We start from the raw sequence: 15204 nt of genomic DNA, 5'->3' as shown, positions 1-15204 counted from the left end.
ACTGACAGACAAAAGAGAATCTCTTGAGTTGTTGTCCATTCTTTTGGGTAAACTGAGGCAAATACCTATAACTAGCATCAGCATTAGTGATTGCATTGCCTTGACTTGGGGCAGTGGTGTTAAATGTGTAGTGAGTGAGTAATTGGTAGAATCTTACCCCAAATTGGGTCACTCTTTTTGTGGACTTGTTGTCTGCTTATAAGTAACAGGTGTGCTTGGGTGGTTAGGAATGCCTCAATTTTAGGTCATAGAGTAATAGCAGACTTGACTATGGCAAAGGTGGTGACCAGCATAGAAAGTAGTATTTTCAGGTGTAGTAGAAAGACCATTGGATTAGAGTCAGAGGGCATGCATTCAAATGCCAGTTCTGACATTTATTTAGCTGTTGTCATTGGCAAATCACTGAATTTTACTGGGTCTCAGTTTTCCCATCTGTAAAATGAAAATAATGACACAGAGTACCTATCTCAGAAAGTTGGTGTGAGGTGTTTTTTAAAGCTTCAAATGCTAATGCAAATGTGAACCATTATTATTTATCTGTAGTAACACTTTTCTGTGGAAGTATATATATTTTGCTAGTAATGCCAAGAAACAAGCCCTAAGACGTGTGGTAAGTTGAATTTTGTGACTGAGCCACGCATACTGAAGTCTAATAAATATTATTTTGTGACAGATAATTTGAATAAGATTTTCATACCTAAAATGTTTGATAATTGAAAAACTTAAAGTATATCTTCTGTATATTTCAGGTGCTGGTGAATCTGGTAAAAGCACTATTGTGAAACAAATGAAGTAAGTTAGAATGTGACCTTTTGTAAAGCTAAATTTTCTCACTTAGTATTTTAAAAATCTATAGTATTTTCTTTTTTCGTTTTAGCGGTAATAATGGGTTTTGGTTTTTTTTTTTATTTTTAAGAATCATCCATGAAGATGGATATTCTGAGGAAGAATGCAAACAGTATAAAGTAGTTGTTTACAGCAACACCATCCAGTCCATCATTGCAATTATAAGAGCCATGGGACGACTAAAGATTGACTTTGGGGAAGCTGCCAGAGCTGTGAGTGTTTCTCACTTCTTTTAGCTTCCTCCTGTTCAGTAGGTGCTGTTCATAGAGAGGCAGAACTTACTTCATCTGTCAGGAAAACGAATTGAAGCAATAGCATAGGCCCTATGGTGAGTATGTGGCAACCCGAGAAGCGTTAGCAGCCTGCCGTAGTAGGTGCTGCACTCCAGCTACAAAGAGGAGACTGAAAAGTACAAATGGATGTTTCAGTGCAAGGTGTCCCTATTGCTTAGAATGGCACCAAGACTCTCTGAACACCCTGAATTAACCAGTTCTTTCAACCATTCCTCTCATTTCATGGTCAAGCTTCATTTTCTTTGAAGGGACCCCCTTCAATAATTTTGTCATCTGAGGAAGTATTGCCACTCATTCTTCTGAGTGGAGACAATGAAGGTAAAAATTGGTCTCCAGGAATAGACATATTGGAACTAAATTTGAAAAGTAAATAAACTAAATTTTAGTGGAAAATTTTGGACTTTAAGAATCTTGTGCTGTGTTATGTTTTAGACTTTATTAGGCATTCATAATCTGTTGATTGACTTAATGAGCTCTAGGACTTAAAGCAGTGTTGTACTACACCAGTGGGTGAGAGTCCCTCTATTCTTTTTACTAGTCAAAGTACACATAAAGCATTGTGTTCAATTCTGGGAGGAGAGGGGCCATGTCATATTTTAAGAAGTATATTAAGCTGGAACTCTAAAGAGCAGCTATGTAGATAAAAATTGAAAAAATGTCGTGTGAGAATCCATTGAAAGAACTGGCGACATTGAGCCTGGAAAAGAGAAGACTTATGGGACTACAATAGGTTATTTTGAGATATTTCAAGGTCTGTCGTGTAAGAGAGAGATTACTTGTTTGGTATGATGCAAGAGTGTAGAATTAGAACTAAGGGAAAGATGCAGAGACAGATTTCAGTTCCATGTAAGGAAAAACTTCCTAAGAATTAGAGTCATTGAAAAATGGAGCAATCTAACCTTAAGAGGTGATAGGTCTCTGTCCCTAAAGATCTTAAAGCATTAACTGGATTAACACTTGCTAGGGATGTTGTATGGGAAAGATTCCTGTTTAGGAATCAGACCATGGATTAGACTTTCATAGGTTAGACTCTGTGACCTCTGACTCCAGCTCTATGATTTTGCAATCTGAGTCTCTAATCAAAATGTTCTCATTCCGGTATGGGGCTTTGTTGACATCATCAGTAATTGTGATGGCTAGAAACAGTTCTTCAGGGGGATAGGGATGAGTTGGAGTAGCCTCTTGTAATTGATGGTCAGTCAGCATTATTTGAGGTGCTGTCCTAACCTTGAATCTAGTTGAAGCATAGCTTGTATACATGAAACGACTTAAGGATATGTACCCTGCAAAGCACTGCATCAAAAAATACAGTTTAATTTAGTTACACATTGAGTATGTAATTGCTGAAGGGAGGTAAAATTAAAGAAGTTGTTTGAGTCAGGTTGGGTTAGGAGTCATTCATTCAGCAAGAATTTATTCAGTACTTTCTGTGTGCCAGGCACAATGCCAGGCTCTGGGAGTACAAAGGCAGAAAACAAAACCTTTCCTGCCCCTAAAGATCCTACATTCTGTTAATTAGGACAGGGATTCTTTACCTTTTGGGTGCCATAGCCCCCTCAGGCAGCCTAGTGAAGCCTCTGGACCCTTTCTTGGGATAGTGTTTTTAAATGCATAGAAGATAATACATAGGATCACACAGGAATCTAAATTATATTTAAATACAGCTATCAAAATATTTTTTTAAATATGTTCATGGCCTGCAGATTAAGGATCTCTGTATTAGGAGGAAACCACATGTACAAAATGTAGAAAAGTCAATACAAAGTAATTGCTGGGGGAATAGACAAGAGGAAATGGCGCCTGAACTTCACCTTTAAGGAAGCCAGGGACTCTGAGAGATGGATGTGAGAAGGCCGTGTGTGGAGAAAGCAAGTGTGGCAGTGTGAATGAAGTATAGATTTGGTAAACGAGTTACAAGTGCAGCCAACAGAGAGCGTGAGCTGGGGCCCGCTTGTGAAAAGCATTTTAACCAAATGGTCAAGGCAGGCTTTTGATAGGTGGGAAGAGGAGAAAAGAGAACCAGAGAATCTAAAGTACTAGAAAGAAGTATGAGCAGAGGCAGGTTTAATAAATGGAAGGAAAAAAATCACATTTGTGCTCTTAAGCATTCGGTGGTAGCTGGTGGCACAATGGATAGAGCACTGGACCTGGAATCAGAAGACCTTGAGTTCAGATCTGGCCTCAGTTACTAACTCTGCGACCCTGGGCAAGTCACATAACCTCTGTTTGCCCCAGTTTCCTCATCTGTAAAATGGGGATAATAACACCTACCTCTCAGGATTGTTGTGAGAATCAAATGAGGTAATATTTGTAAAGTGTTTAGCACAGAAGTTGGCACAGGTAGTGGGCACTATATAAATGTTGTTTAGTTGTTTCAGTCCTGTCCGACTCTTTGTGACCCCATTTGAGATTTTCTTGGAAAAGATACTGAAGTGGTTTGCTATTCCTTCTCCAGTTCATTTTTTCAGATGAAGAACCTGAAGCAAACAGGATTAAGTGACTTGCCCAGGGTCACCCAGCTAGTAAGTATCTGAGGCCAGATTTGAACTCATGAAGATGAGTCTTCCTGACTCCAGGCCCTGTTAGCTATTAGTTATTACTGCCTCCCAGGGTTGTTGGGAAGATCTTATGAGATAATATTTGCAAAGTGCTTAGCACAGTGCCGAGCACATAATAGTTGCTATATAAATCCATGTTCTCTTTCCTTCTCCCTTCCCCCTTATTAGAATACCCATTTTTGCAGGAGGCAGGCACCACATTAAGAGACACCCCATTTTCTAAGCTTATGCAAGAAGAAAAAAATTTCTATGATCAGAGAAACTTAAGTAGATTCATCACCCCCACCCCACCCCCCTTTTTGTCCTCTCCCTTTTTCTCTTCTGTATTTACCTTTTGTTATCTCTCTCTCCTGGACCTGGAGTCAGGAAGACCTGAGTTCAAATGTGACCTCAGACACTTGTTAGCTGTGTGACCGTGGGAAAGTCACTTAACCCTATTTGCCTTAGTTTCCTCATCCGTAAAATGAGCTGGAGAAGAAAATGGCAAACCAATCCAGTATCTCTTTTCTTCCTTTATCTCTTTCACCCCCTTCTCTTTCTCACTCTTCTCAGCTTGATCAGATTACTTTTTATTAATCTGTGGGCCACTCTTTTCACCAAACACTGCTGAAACCATTAATCCGTCCTTGACTTTGTATGTCCCTTGAGCTCTCTAGCACACACAGAGTACTCCCTGCTGTCATTTGTAATTTATTTTTAATGTTTCTCTCTTTTATACATGCACACAGTGTTATTCTATCCCTTCTTTGTTCCTCCGGGGTTGGCTGCCCAACTCTGCCTAAAAGAGGTCAGAAGTTAGGCTGTTTTATGATTGGTTTGGAAGAGAGAAGGCCAGGAGAGAAGCCAGCTGCAGAATGGGGCTGTTCTTGCTTATCTACTTACAGGTAGGGAGTTTATTGCACTGGAAGGGGGCTGTTTGTAGGTAGAAGGCTTACTAAGCCAGAAGGGAGCTGGTTGGACAATAAAGGAGAAGCGTTAGCAGTCAGTTTCTAAAATAAAATACTATGATTGTAAGATTTATTTGTAACATATTTTGAACTGTTTTGGGAATGGCTCAAACTTAAAAGGGGGGGGGGCTTTGCCCTCAAAGCCTCACGTTGTAGATACCACACCATTACCCATAGAAGAAAACAGTAAATGCAGTGTTTTGAGAATGTAAGTTGATTTTTTTACATTTCTAATGATTAATACTTTTATTCCAACTTTTCCCTATCAACATAAAGAGGAGAGTGTATCACAAGTGTCAGAGAAGTTTTTTTTGGTTGGTTTTTTTTTGTTGTTGTTGGTTTTTTTGAAAGAGAAGGGCTTTGAAGTAATATTTGAAAGAAGGAAGAGGAACCTTACACATAGAGAAAGGAGGGTATACTAGATAAAAAACATCAAGGCAAGAAATTATTGAGTTTGGCAGTGTTGACTAGAATATATTGATGGAAAGAGAAGGGAAGGGTGATGCTAGAAGTTCATTTTGATGAACTCTTGCAAGAAACAAGTCAAATTAACTCCTAATCTTGATTTTACCTTTTCTTTTTTTACTTCTTACTTGGCCTGTTTCTCTTAGAATTATATATAAGAAATATAAGTCGAGGCAGCTAGATGGTGCAGTGAATAGAGCTCTGGTCTTGGAGTCAGGTGGACCAGAGTTCAAATCCATCCTCAGACACTTACTGGCTGTGTGACCTTGGGCAAGTCACTTAACCCTGATCGCCTCACCAAAAAGCAAAAAAAATATATATATATATCTATATATATGTATATGTATATATATATGTAATCAGCCTTCCTTCTCATACTGATTCTTCCTAGTGCATAATATTTCTTCTGAGTATCCTGTATACACTTTTAAGATTCGACACTATTCTTTATGATAGAGGGAAACCTTAGATATTAGCTAGGGAAATAACTCCTGAAAGTCTGTTTATTTAGAAAAGGAACAAAGCAGTAAGATTAAAACTATCATAGCAGTATTCTCTTTCTGGCCTCATTACTTTTAAGTGTTCTAGACTTCAATTATTAAAGGGGAATTAACTGTTTTACATAGATCTGTTGTCATGTTACAATGTTTTATTTCTTTTAAAATTTTCTCCTATGGGAGAGTGGAGTCAATGTGGTGGAATAAGAGGTTACACAGCCAAACCTCTTCCAAAATCTCTCCTACAAAACAACTACATAAAGAAAACACTGAACAGAATTCTGAGCGAAAAAGCCAAGTAAAAGTCACAGTGAGTTATTTTTCCAGCCCAGGGAAGCTTAGGAAGACAGAAAGAGAGAGCTATAGACACTGCGATTGAGGTTAGTCTTGAGCACAATAGGTGAGGTAGCATCGGCAGGGAGACACAACCCCAGGACCCAGGGATTTTAAGGGATATTCTCACCAAATACTTGGTCAGAAAGAGTTTCTATGGGACCCCTGTATTAGAACTGTGGGTAGGATCAGGTGTTGTTTGGCATTTCGTTTGGCCGTTACACAGTTCTGTGTCACAATTCCAGGGCAGAGAGGAATGGGAGCAGAGGCCCTACTTGGATAAGGACTAAAATGCAGACCAAGAGAGCACTGAGCAGACTGCTCCCCAGATTATACCATTTTGGAGTCACCAAAAACCTACCGACCACCAGATTGAGCTGTGAAAGCAGAAAGATGTAATAGAAGCTCAGACCAAACGTTAATCTCCTTTTCCCCACCCCCACCCCCCAGTTGAACAGTGAAGACATAGTCTGAAAAAAGAAGCTAATCATAAAAAGTTGCTATGGTGACGGGGAAGCTCAAGACAAACTCAGAAGACAGGAACTTGAAAACATCTACAAGCAAAGCCCCAAAGGAAAAATGCAGATTGAACACAAGCCCAACAAGAATTTCTAAAAGAGCTAAAGAAATTTTTAAATGCAAGAAAATTGTGGAAAAAAATAATAGCTTGGTAAAAGAGTTTGTGCTTATGTACACACACAAGATTGAAGAAAACAATTCCTTAAAAATCAGAATTGACCCGATGGTAAAGGAGGTACAGAACCTCACTGAGGAAAATAATTTCTTAAAAATTAGAATTGGTCAAGTGGAAGCCAGTGACTCCATGAGACATCAAGAAGCAATAAAACAGTCAAAAGACTGAAAAAATAGAAGAAAATATGAAATATCTCATAGGAAAACCAGTTGCCTTGGAAAATAGATTGAGAAGTAATTTAAGAATTATTAAGTAAATTAAGAATTATTATTTAAGAATTTAACAATTATTTAAGAATAAGAACTACCTGAAAGCCATGACCTATTCCCATTTTCTTATTAGAAATTTACTTAACCCTTTCATAAGCCCTAGAGATTCTATTTTGGTTTTCTGCATAGAGACCTGTTGCAAAAAAACCCTGTTGCCCCCCACCAGCAGAACAGAAGAGGGGCCCCTGCACATTGAGCCTTCATTCTTTTGGTCTTTTTGTTCTATACTATATTAGTAACCCTGAATGGCTACAGGGGAATCCGTGGGCCAGTCACAAGGGGTTCCCTTTTAGTGAGATCACCATTTCTCCACTCAGCACAAGATTTTTCCCTATGACAATATATCTTCTAGGTAGAAATGGTACCTTTGGTACAAGGGAAGAAAGGTGAGTGGATTTAAGTTCTCTCAAACTGCCCTCCTAGGGAAGAAGAGGCAAATGGTCTTTTTCATGCCTCTCTGATTCAGTGAGACAAATCTTGTTCCATGTAGAACTTGAACCTGTCTTTGAAGTGTTTCAGGAAATAAAAGACTCACCTAACTTTTATTTCTCTCTCTGCCTTAAACCCTTTTCCTTAGGATGATGCTCGGCAGCTGTTTGTTTTAGCTGGTAGTGCTGAAGAGGGGGTCATGACTCCAGAACTGGCAGGAGTAATTAAACGGTTGTGGCGAGATGGTGGAGTGCAAGCCTGCTTTAGCAGATCAAGGGAATATCAGCTCAATGACTCTGCCTCATAGTAAGTAATTTTCTTGGTGATGACATAGCAGGAAATAACTATGTCTCTGAACCCTGGAAAAGTTCTAGCATTCATCTTTGAAGAGAATCTGCATAACAGACATCTTTTAGAAAAGCCATATAGCATCCTTCCTGAAAATTGTTTCATTTTAGTGTTGTAGAACCCTTCCACGAACTTGAAGGAAAGCTTGTTGGCATAGTGGAAATATGTGAACAAATGGAGGAGGGGAAAACCCCTTGCAGCTGGGTTCTTCCAGCTCACTAAAGACTGCTGCATATCAGTGTTTCACACCGCTAGCCAACTATGGACTGAAATTATCATTGTTTTCTTTTTCTCTCATAGCCCATTCTCTGTGACTGGCACTTGTAATAGGCTTCTGTGTAGAACCTTCTTGTACTGGTTGCTTGTAAATAAATCTCATCCCTAATCCTGTTCACAGGTGGATGACTATGAGATGGAGAGAGGTAGTGGATGTTAGAGTGAAGTTGAGGCATCATGCTTTTGATTCACTTTTGAGATTAAAATTAATGAAAGATTGCAGATGAGCCCCCAGTTGAGCTTTAGCCATGCTTCTTCCTCCCTTATTTTAATTCTGAGTCGTTAAAGATCATCATATTGTATTTCTGCCTTAGTGAAGTATAAAGAAAGAATGCTTTTGTCTTGTTGACAGGTTTGCTAGCATTTTCTGTTAATTTCCTTGGTATGTGGTTGGTGTCACAGATTAAAAATAAAGTATATTGTATTTTAATTTAGTTACCTAAATGACTTGGATAGAATATCCCAAACCAGCTATATTCCAACTCAACAAGATGTCCTACGGACAAGAGTGAAAACCACAGGCATAGTAGAGACTCATTTCACTTTCAAAGACCTGTACTTCAAGTAAGTGACTTCTTTGTTTTACTGAGTGTGCTGAACCCAGAACTGTATTTTCCTGTTGAGTAGTTTTTATTTGGGGCAAAATTCTCCAGGGAATATTCTCACCTAGTTTGAATATTACTTTCGTAATTATCGATCAGTAATTTGCTTCTTACTCTATTCATGTTGCCGAATGAAGCAAGCCTTCATTACTCATTCTACCTCCAAGTAACTTCAGATAACTTCATTCTTTGGATTTAGGTTGTAAATGAAATTTAAATTTGCCTATAAGTAGACATTCTGGTGAATACTAGTTTATTTTATTTTAATTTTAATCTTTTCAGCTGCTTTTTCATTGGAATCATCAATACAGGTATTGAATGGTTTGCTGTTTAACAGGGTAAAAATATTAAAGAGAACTTTTTATTACCAATTCTCTGGTTTAACTATTTAGCTCTCGTTGTCCTGCCTTTTTGCTTTTGTAAGATCAGTGCTTTTTCTTGCCAGTTGTTTTATCCTTTTCCTGTTTGCTTGGCATTTTTTCCTTTACTTATAATGGAGCTGATACTGTCTTGGCCCTTGGACTGATATTGTGCACGGCATCATGTGTGGCAAAGTTCTCAAACAATATGTTGAGATAGCTTAAGAGTGGAGTTATTTTTGGGAAAGGAGAAATATTGATGGAGAAAATTTTTTTACTCTAATACAGCAGTTTTGCATAAAGTAGTTTAGTGCAAACAGTTTAGGTACTTTAGATTTAGACACTTTACCATTATCTTTTATGTAACTTTTATGTGTGTCAAAACTGACTTTTGGTTCCTTTTTTGTTCTGCATTCTTTATTTCTAAGGTTGGGGGTCACTTTTTCTATGCCCTTTCTTTTCACCCTAAATCCAGTTCTTACGCCACTCCTAAATCAGTTTCTTGTTCTAATATGCAGGTTTTGGTTAAGCTGTAGTCTATTGGTAGAATTCTTTTTGTTCAATAACGAATGAATGAAAAAAACATTTATTAGTGCTTACTATATCCAATTGCTAATTTTTAACACCTCATAAAATAATTTCCCTTGCACTCTTAGATTGTTATTGATAGCATACTCATTAGATTTTCATATGATACAAGGCTAACACACTGTATTACAAAGTCAGGATCCAGAAAGATCTCGACAGACTAGAGTGTTAGGCTGAATCTACTAATAAAATGAAATTCAGTAAGGATAAATGTAAAGTCTTACTCTTGGGTCCAAAAAAATGAACTTAACAAGAATAGACTGGGGGGGGGGCATGGTTAGACAGCAGTATTTGTCTGAAAAAGACACACAAGCCCACAAAGAAAAAAGCCCACAAGCTCTATAGGAAGCAACAACATGATGTGGCAGCCAAGAAAGTTATCTGCATTAAAGAGACAGAGCTCTGGAAGGGAAGGAGAGAACATTGAACTCAAGTTTTAAAAAGAAAAGAATGCCAAAAATAATTAATATAATTTTTTTTAAAGGACTAAAGCTGTCTTCTCTGTCTCTGTTTTCTCTCTATCTCTCTAGTCATTTTGTAATCACTCTCCTCCCCTACGGCACCACTCTTCCCCTGCCATTTTAAAGAGAGACAGAGAGAGGGAAAGGGAAAGGGAGAGAGAGATAGAGCTTCTGGGAAGAAGGAGGTGAGAGTCCTGTATTGTGCTCGATTCTGAGTTTCACAGTTTAAGAAGGCTGTCATTTAAACTAGGGAGTCTGAGAGTTCAACCTAAATGAAAGACCTTGAGTCCATGTCAGATGAGGATAAGTTGAAGGAACTGGGCATATTTTGCCTGGAGAAGAAAAGACTTAGTGGGACGAGTTTATATACCTTTATTGAGTATCTGAAGGCTGTTTATGTAGAAGAGGTTTAGACTTGGTCTGTTGGCTCCAACAGACAGAACCAAGAGCAGTGCGTGGAAGTCACAGAGATGCAAATTTAAGCTTGAAGTCAGGAAAAACTTCTCCAAATTATGTCTATCCCGGAGTGAGATGTGCTGCTTTGGGAGGGAATGGATTCTCCCATGCTGGAGGTCTCGAGGCTAAATAACTGCTTGCTGAGTATTTATCGTAGGGCTCCCTTTTCAGGTATAGGCTGAATTCAGTGGCCACTGTGGTCTCACTCTAAGAGAGTGCAGTTCTGTCATCATTATAACTAAGGCTGTTTTGTTCCTTTGTAGAATTTAGAGTTTACAGAAGGCTTTTTGGTACTGTGTTAGCCATCAGTTGTGGTTTTGAAATATATAAAATCTAGAAAGGTCCTGCTGGTAAGATTGTGACTTGTTTGAACATTTTTGGAATGAGCAAGGCCGATTTTCTCCTGGTTTTGATTAACAAAGCATAACAAAGTATGTTGCTGCAATAGATTTGTGAGCTTTCTGGGGAAAGGACTACCCCTCCATGTAGAATTAAACAGTAGTAGAGGGGATGATAATAACAGACAATAAAGCTGGCCTGCTCAAGTCTTTTTTGGTTCTACTTTCTCTGTACCTTTTCACTGTAAATGACAGAACAAAAATGACCAATGGGCAGTTGATTCTCAAGACAAGTTAGAAAGTAGGAAGAGAGCACCTCGCTGCCCTTGAGGAATTCAAGTCACCTGGGACCAGATCAAGCTGTCTTTGGGTCCTGAAGGAACTGACTGATGTGATTGGTGGGCCACTGGCAGTGATAGTTGAAAAATAGGAAAGGAAAAACAAGATTGGACAAGGGCAGATGTCCTGATTTCCAAATTTTAAAAGGGAATAGAATCTGCATACTACAGACCAGTAAACTTTGATTCCTGGGAAAATTATAGAAAAGATATTCAAAGAGATGGATTGTGAATATCCAGAAAGCAAAATGGTGATTATAAAGAGCCTTCATGACTTTCCTGTGCCAGACTAACCAACCTGAGTTCAAATCCAGCCTCAGACCAAACACTTGGCACTTACTAACTGTGTGACCCTGGGCAAGTCACTTAACCCCAATTGCATAAAAAGGGGGAAAAAAAGAATATAATTAGATAGATTCAGAACTATTTGAGTCTCCAGACTCAAAGAATAGTTGTTAAGGAATCAGTGTCAGTGTGGCAGGAGTTCTGCATTGGAGTCCAAGTGTCTGACCCTACACTGTTTTAACATTTTTATTAATGACTTGGATAAAGATATAGATGGTATGCTGATCAAATATGCAAATAACACAGAACTGGGAGGGATAGTTAACGTAATGGATAGTTGGAATCCAAAGGATCTTGATAGGTTAGAGCACTGGGTTAAATCTAATAGATGAAATTTGATAGTGGTAGTTGTAAAGTCTTTCGCTTGGATATAAAAAATCAATGCCACAAATATAAGATTGAGGCATGGATAGACAGTAGCTGTTCTGAAAAAGATCTAGTTTGTAATTGACAGCACGCTCATCATGAATCAGCAATATGATGTGACATCCAAAAAAGCTAATGAAATTTTGAGCTGCATTAAGAGGAGCATGGCTTCCAGGAATAGGGAAGTGATAATTCCACTGTACTTTGCCCTTGTCAGATCTCATGTGGAGTATTGTGTTTAATTCTGGGCAGTACAGTTTTAGAAGAACATTTTTAAGTTTTAGAATATCCAGAGGCTGGCAACTAGAATGGTGAAAGGCCTTGAGTTCATAACATTAGAGGATCAGGTCAGAGGAACCAGAAAATTTTAATCTAGAGAAAAGAGTTGGTGGAATGTGATAGTCGTGTTTAATTCTTTGAAGGGCTGTCATGTGAAGGAGAAATTAGATTTATGTTGTTTGAATCCAGAGGAGTAAATCAAGAGCAGTAGGTAGATGAGCAAAAGCGCCATTTTAGGCATGGGAATTATTTTTTTGCATTTCATTTTCTTATGCACATAATCTTAGATAATTGGGATTGACTGTATTTCATTAGCTCATTGTTTGGTCTTCCTTTCCTTTAAATAAGGTTTTTGAAAATTTCAGTGGGAAATTTTCTAACAATTTGAATGTAGGCAAGGGTGGGTGTGTAACTATGGGTGTGTAATTCTACTGAATTCTTCTTTATCCTCTCTCAGGATGTTTGATGTGGGGGGTCAGCGATCAGAACGAAAAAAGTGGATTCACTGCTTTGAAGGTGTGACAGCAATCATCTTCTGTGTGGCCCTCAGCGATTATGACCTTGTCTTAGCTGAAGATGAAGAGATGGTATGTTGCAGAAAATTACAGTGAATAGGCTTCTAAGTAGAGCCAAAAAATATGAGGAATGAGGAGTAGAGGAGGAAAATAATATTTTAAAAAGTCTTCTCTTATGTAGAACCTTTGTTATTTCATGTGTATAAATTTCTCACTGAACTGAAAACTAATGCCCTTATGTTAAACTTCCAAGAGCAGGAGACCAGGCTGTATGATTATACATTTACTGCTTCCTCTCCTTGTGAATGGACACATTCAATAATCTGCTCCATCTGAGCTTCAGTGCTATGCAAGGATCTCTTTGAACAAATGTAGATAATGATGCTTTATTTACATCTGTCCCTTGAGTGTGATGTTGATACTGCCCTTTGAAGCATCCTTTTCACATTACCATTCTGCACTACACGTTCTACATACAGATGTAACAGATGGAATCAGGCTTTCTCTTTAGCTTTAATTGGCTGTGCCCTACCAATTACAGGCCTTTATTAATTATTAACAGGTAAATAGTCTGTATGTATAGTACTGTAAATTCTTCTAATTGTAGTTATTTTGGCAGTGACCACCAGAGTTTCTTTAACCTTTCCCTGAATTACCATTGAGTGAATGATACCCATGTTTTCTTTATGTTTCTCTTCCATCTACAGCATACTCTGATCAGCAAGGTCTTGATATCTGTTTAGGCTCTCTTACTGTTCTTTTTTTGTACTTCTGTGGGCTTTGCTTCTTAATTTCTTCCCTTTCATCATTGGTAATTTTGTGCCTGGGCCTCCTGCTTCTTATCCTCATAGAGTTCATAGTGTTAACTGCTCAGAAAGCACTATTGTTCACTACTGCCAATAACATATTCCAACACTTTCTTTCTTGCTTAGTGAGATTGTTTTAAATATGAACCATAATTTACAGTTAGAAGCAATCTTACAAGTTATCTAGTCCAAAGTTGATTAGTTTTGCCTATGTCTAGATGTAATATTTAATGAGATATTTAATAGCATTCAGCATGTAGACAGGATTAAATCCTATTTTCATTGCAAAAGTGCAGAATAATTTCTGTACTGGGGGAATGATCTTTTGTGTAACTTGTTACTTGACTTGAGTTCCTTTGAATTTTATTCTCTGATAGTCTGTGTTCTTAAAACTTGATACTATTTTTAAGTTGCTAAGTGATCAACTTTTTGCCTGTTTTGCTAGTGATATGTTATCCTGTGTTTAATTTTCCAGAACCGAATGCATGAAAGCATGAAACTGTTTGACAGCATTTGTAACAACAAATGGTTTACAGACACATCGATCATTCTCTTTCTTAACAAGAAAGACCTTTTTGAGGAAAAGATAAGAAGGAGCCCACTAACTATCTGTTACCCAGAGTATACAGGTAAAGATCAGTAAAAGACTTCCTTCAGAATAGTAGTTTTAGGTGGGCATTTCTGATCATATGAACCACATCTCATTGTGAACTATATATGTGCCTTTCATATAAAGTCCCCTGGTCTAGGGGGCAGCGCTTGGTGTGATTAAAAGCACCAAGCACTTATTAAGTACCCCTTAAGGTGTTATTCTAGGCATGGTAGAGTTTACTGGTTTAATTTTTACATAATCTTTACTTTCAGCGAATTTGCCATCTTGAGGTGAATGGCCATTGATTTTATAGACACAGTTTAAGTATGGATATAGATTACCTGTCACAGATGTAAGATACACACTTATAAAATTAAAATTCATTATCACTTAATAAGAAGCATACTGATGCTAATAAACTAAGTAGACTTTACTTCAGACATTTTTATTTGATAAATGTAAATATAATCCTGATTGGGAATTTTTACTACTACTGATAATAGTTAACATTTAGTGCTTTATGGTTTTCAGAGTGCTTTATAAATGTTACCTTATTTGATTGTTTCCTGTATACAAATAACTCTGTATGTTCATATATTCCAGTTGGTAAATGGTCTCTTCAGTAATTCAATTCAATTGAACATTTGTTAAAAATATGCTATGTTCAAAGTTTTGTGTTAGACACTGAGAATACAAAGACAGAAATGAAACATTCCTTGTTCTCAAGCAGCCTACATACCCTGGGGCCAGGATATATAATATATATAAACAAGCATAGGGTAAAAACGAAAATGGAGGGAGGAGAAAATATTAACAACTGGGATTTCAGAAAAAACTTTGTGGAAGAGGTTGCACCTGAGGTTCTGAGAAGTAAACATAAGAAGGGAATGCATTTCAGGTGTGGGGATGGCATGTGTGGAATATACTGAGGTAGAAAATGGAGTATTGAATTTGGGGAATGACTAGTATTTCAGTTTGACTGGAATCTAGAGTTGACGTAGAAGAAGACTGAAGTAAGACGAGTGGTAGGTAGCTACAAGATTGTGAAGGCCTTAAATGCTAGGGCAAAGAATTGTTTTTTTCCTTCAAGCAGTGGGGACCTGATGTCAGGGTAAGATCTATAACTTAGGAAAAAATTGTTTTTGACAGCAATGTGGAAGACATATTATAGAGGAGAGAGACTGCAACAGGAAGATTAGTTGAG

At 37.8% G+C, this 15204-nt stretch overlaps 1 protein-coding gene across 1 annotated transcript in view; it reads left to right on the top strand.

Annotated features, from left to right (window-relative positions):
* GNAI3 (G protein subunit alpha i3) overlaps positions 1–15204 on the top strand; it is a 53134-nt gene that overhangs the window by 33130 nt on the left and 4800 nt on the right. The window contains exons 2-7 of the mRNA XM_027856725.1: positions 750–792; positions 917–1058; positions 7480–7637; positions 8391–8519; positions 12545–12674; positions 13884–14037. Of these exons, the coding sequence (XP_027712526.1) occupies positions 750–792; positions 917–1058; positions 7480–7637; positions 8391–8519; positions 12545–12674; positions 13884–14037 (756 nt within the window). The remainder of the gene's footprint in view (positions 1–749; positions 793–916; positions 1059–7479; positions 7638–8390; positions 8520–12544; positions 12675–13883; positions 14038–15204) is intronic.

Source organism: Vombatus ursinus, unplaced genomic scaffold (genome assembly GCF_900497805.2).
Source record: "Vombatus ursinus unplaced genomic scaffold, bare-nosed wombat genome assembly UNPS02011613.1, whole genome shotgun sequence".
NCBI classification, from domain to species: Eukaryota; Metazoa; Chordata; class Mammalia; order Diprotodontia; family Vombatidae; genus Vombatus; species Vombatus ursinus.
Note: the sequence above shows the minus strand (reverse complement) of the source record. Positions and strands in the feature narration are given on the sequence as shown.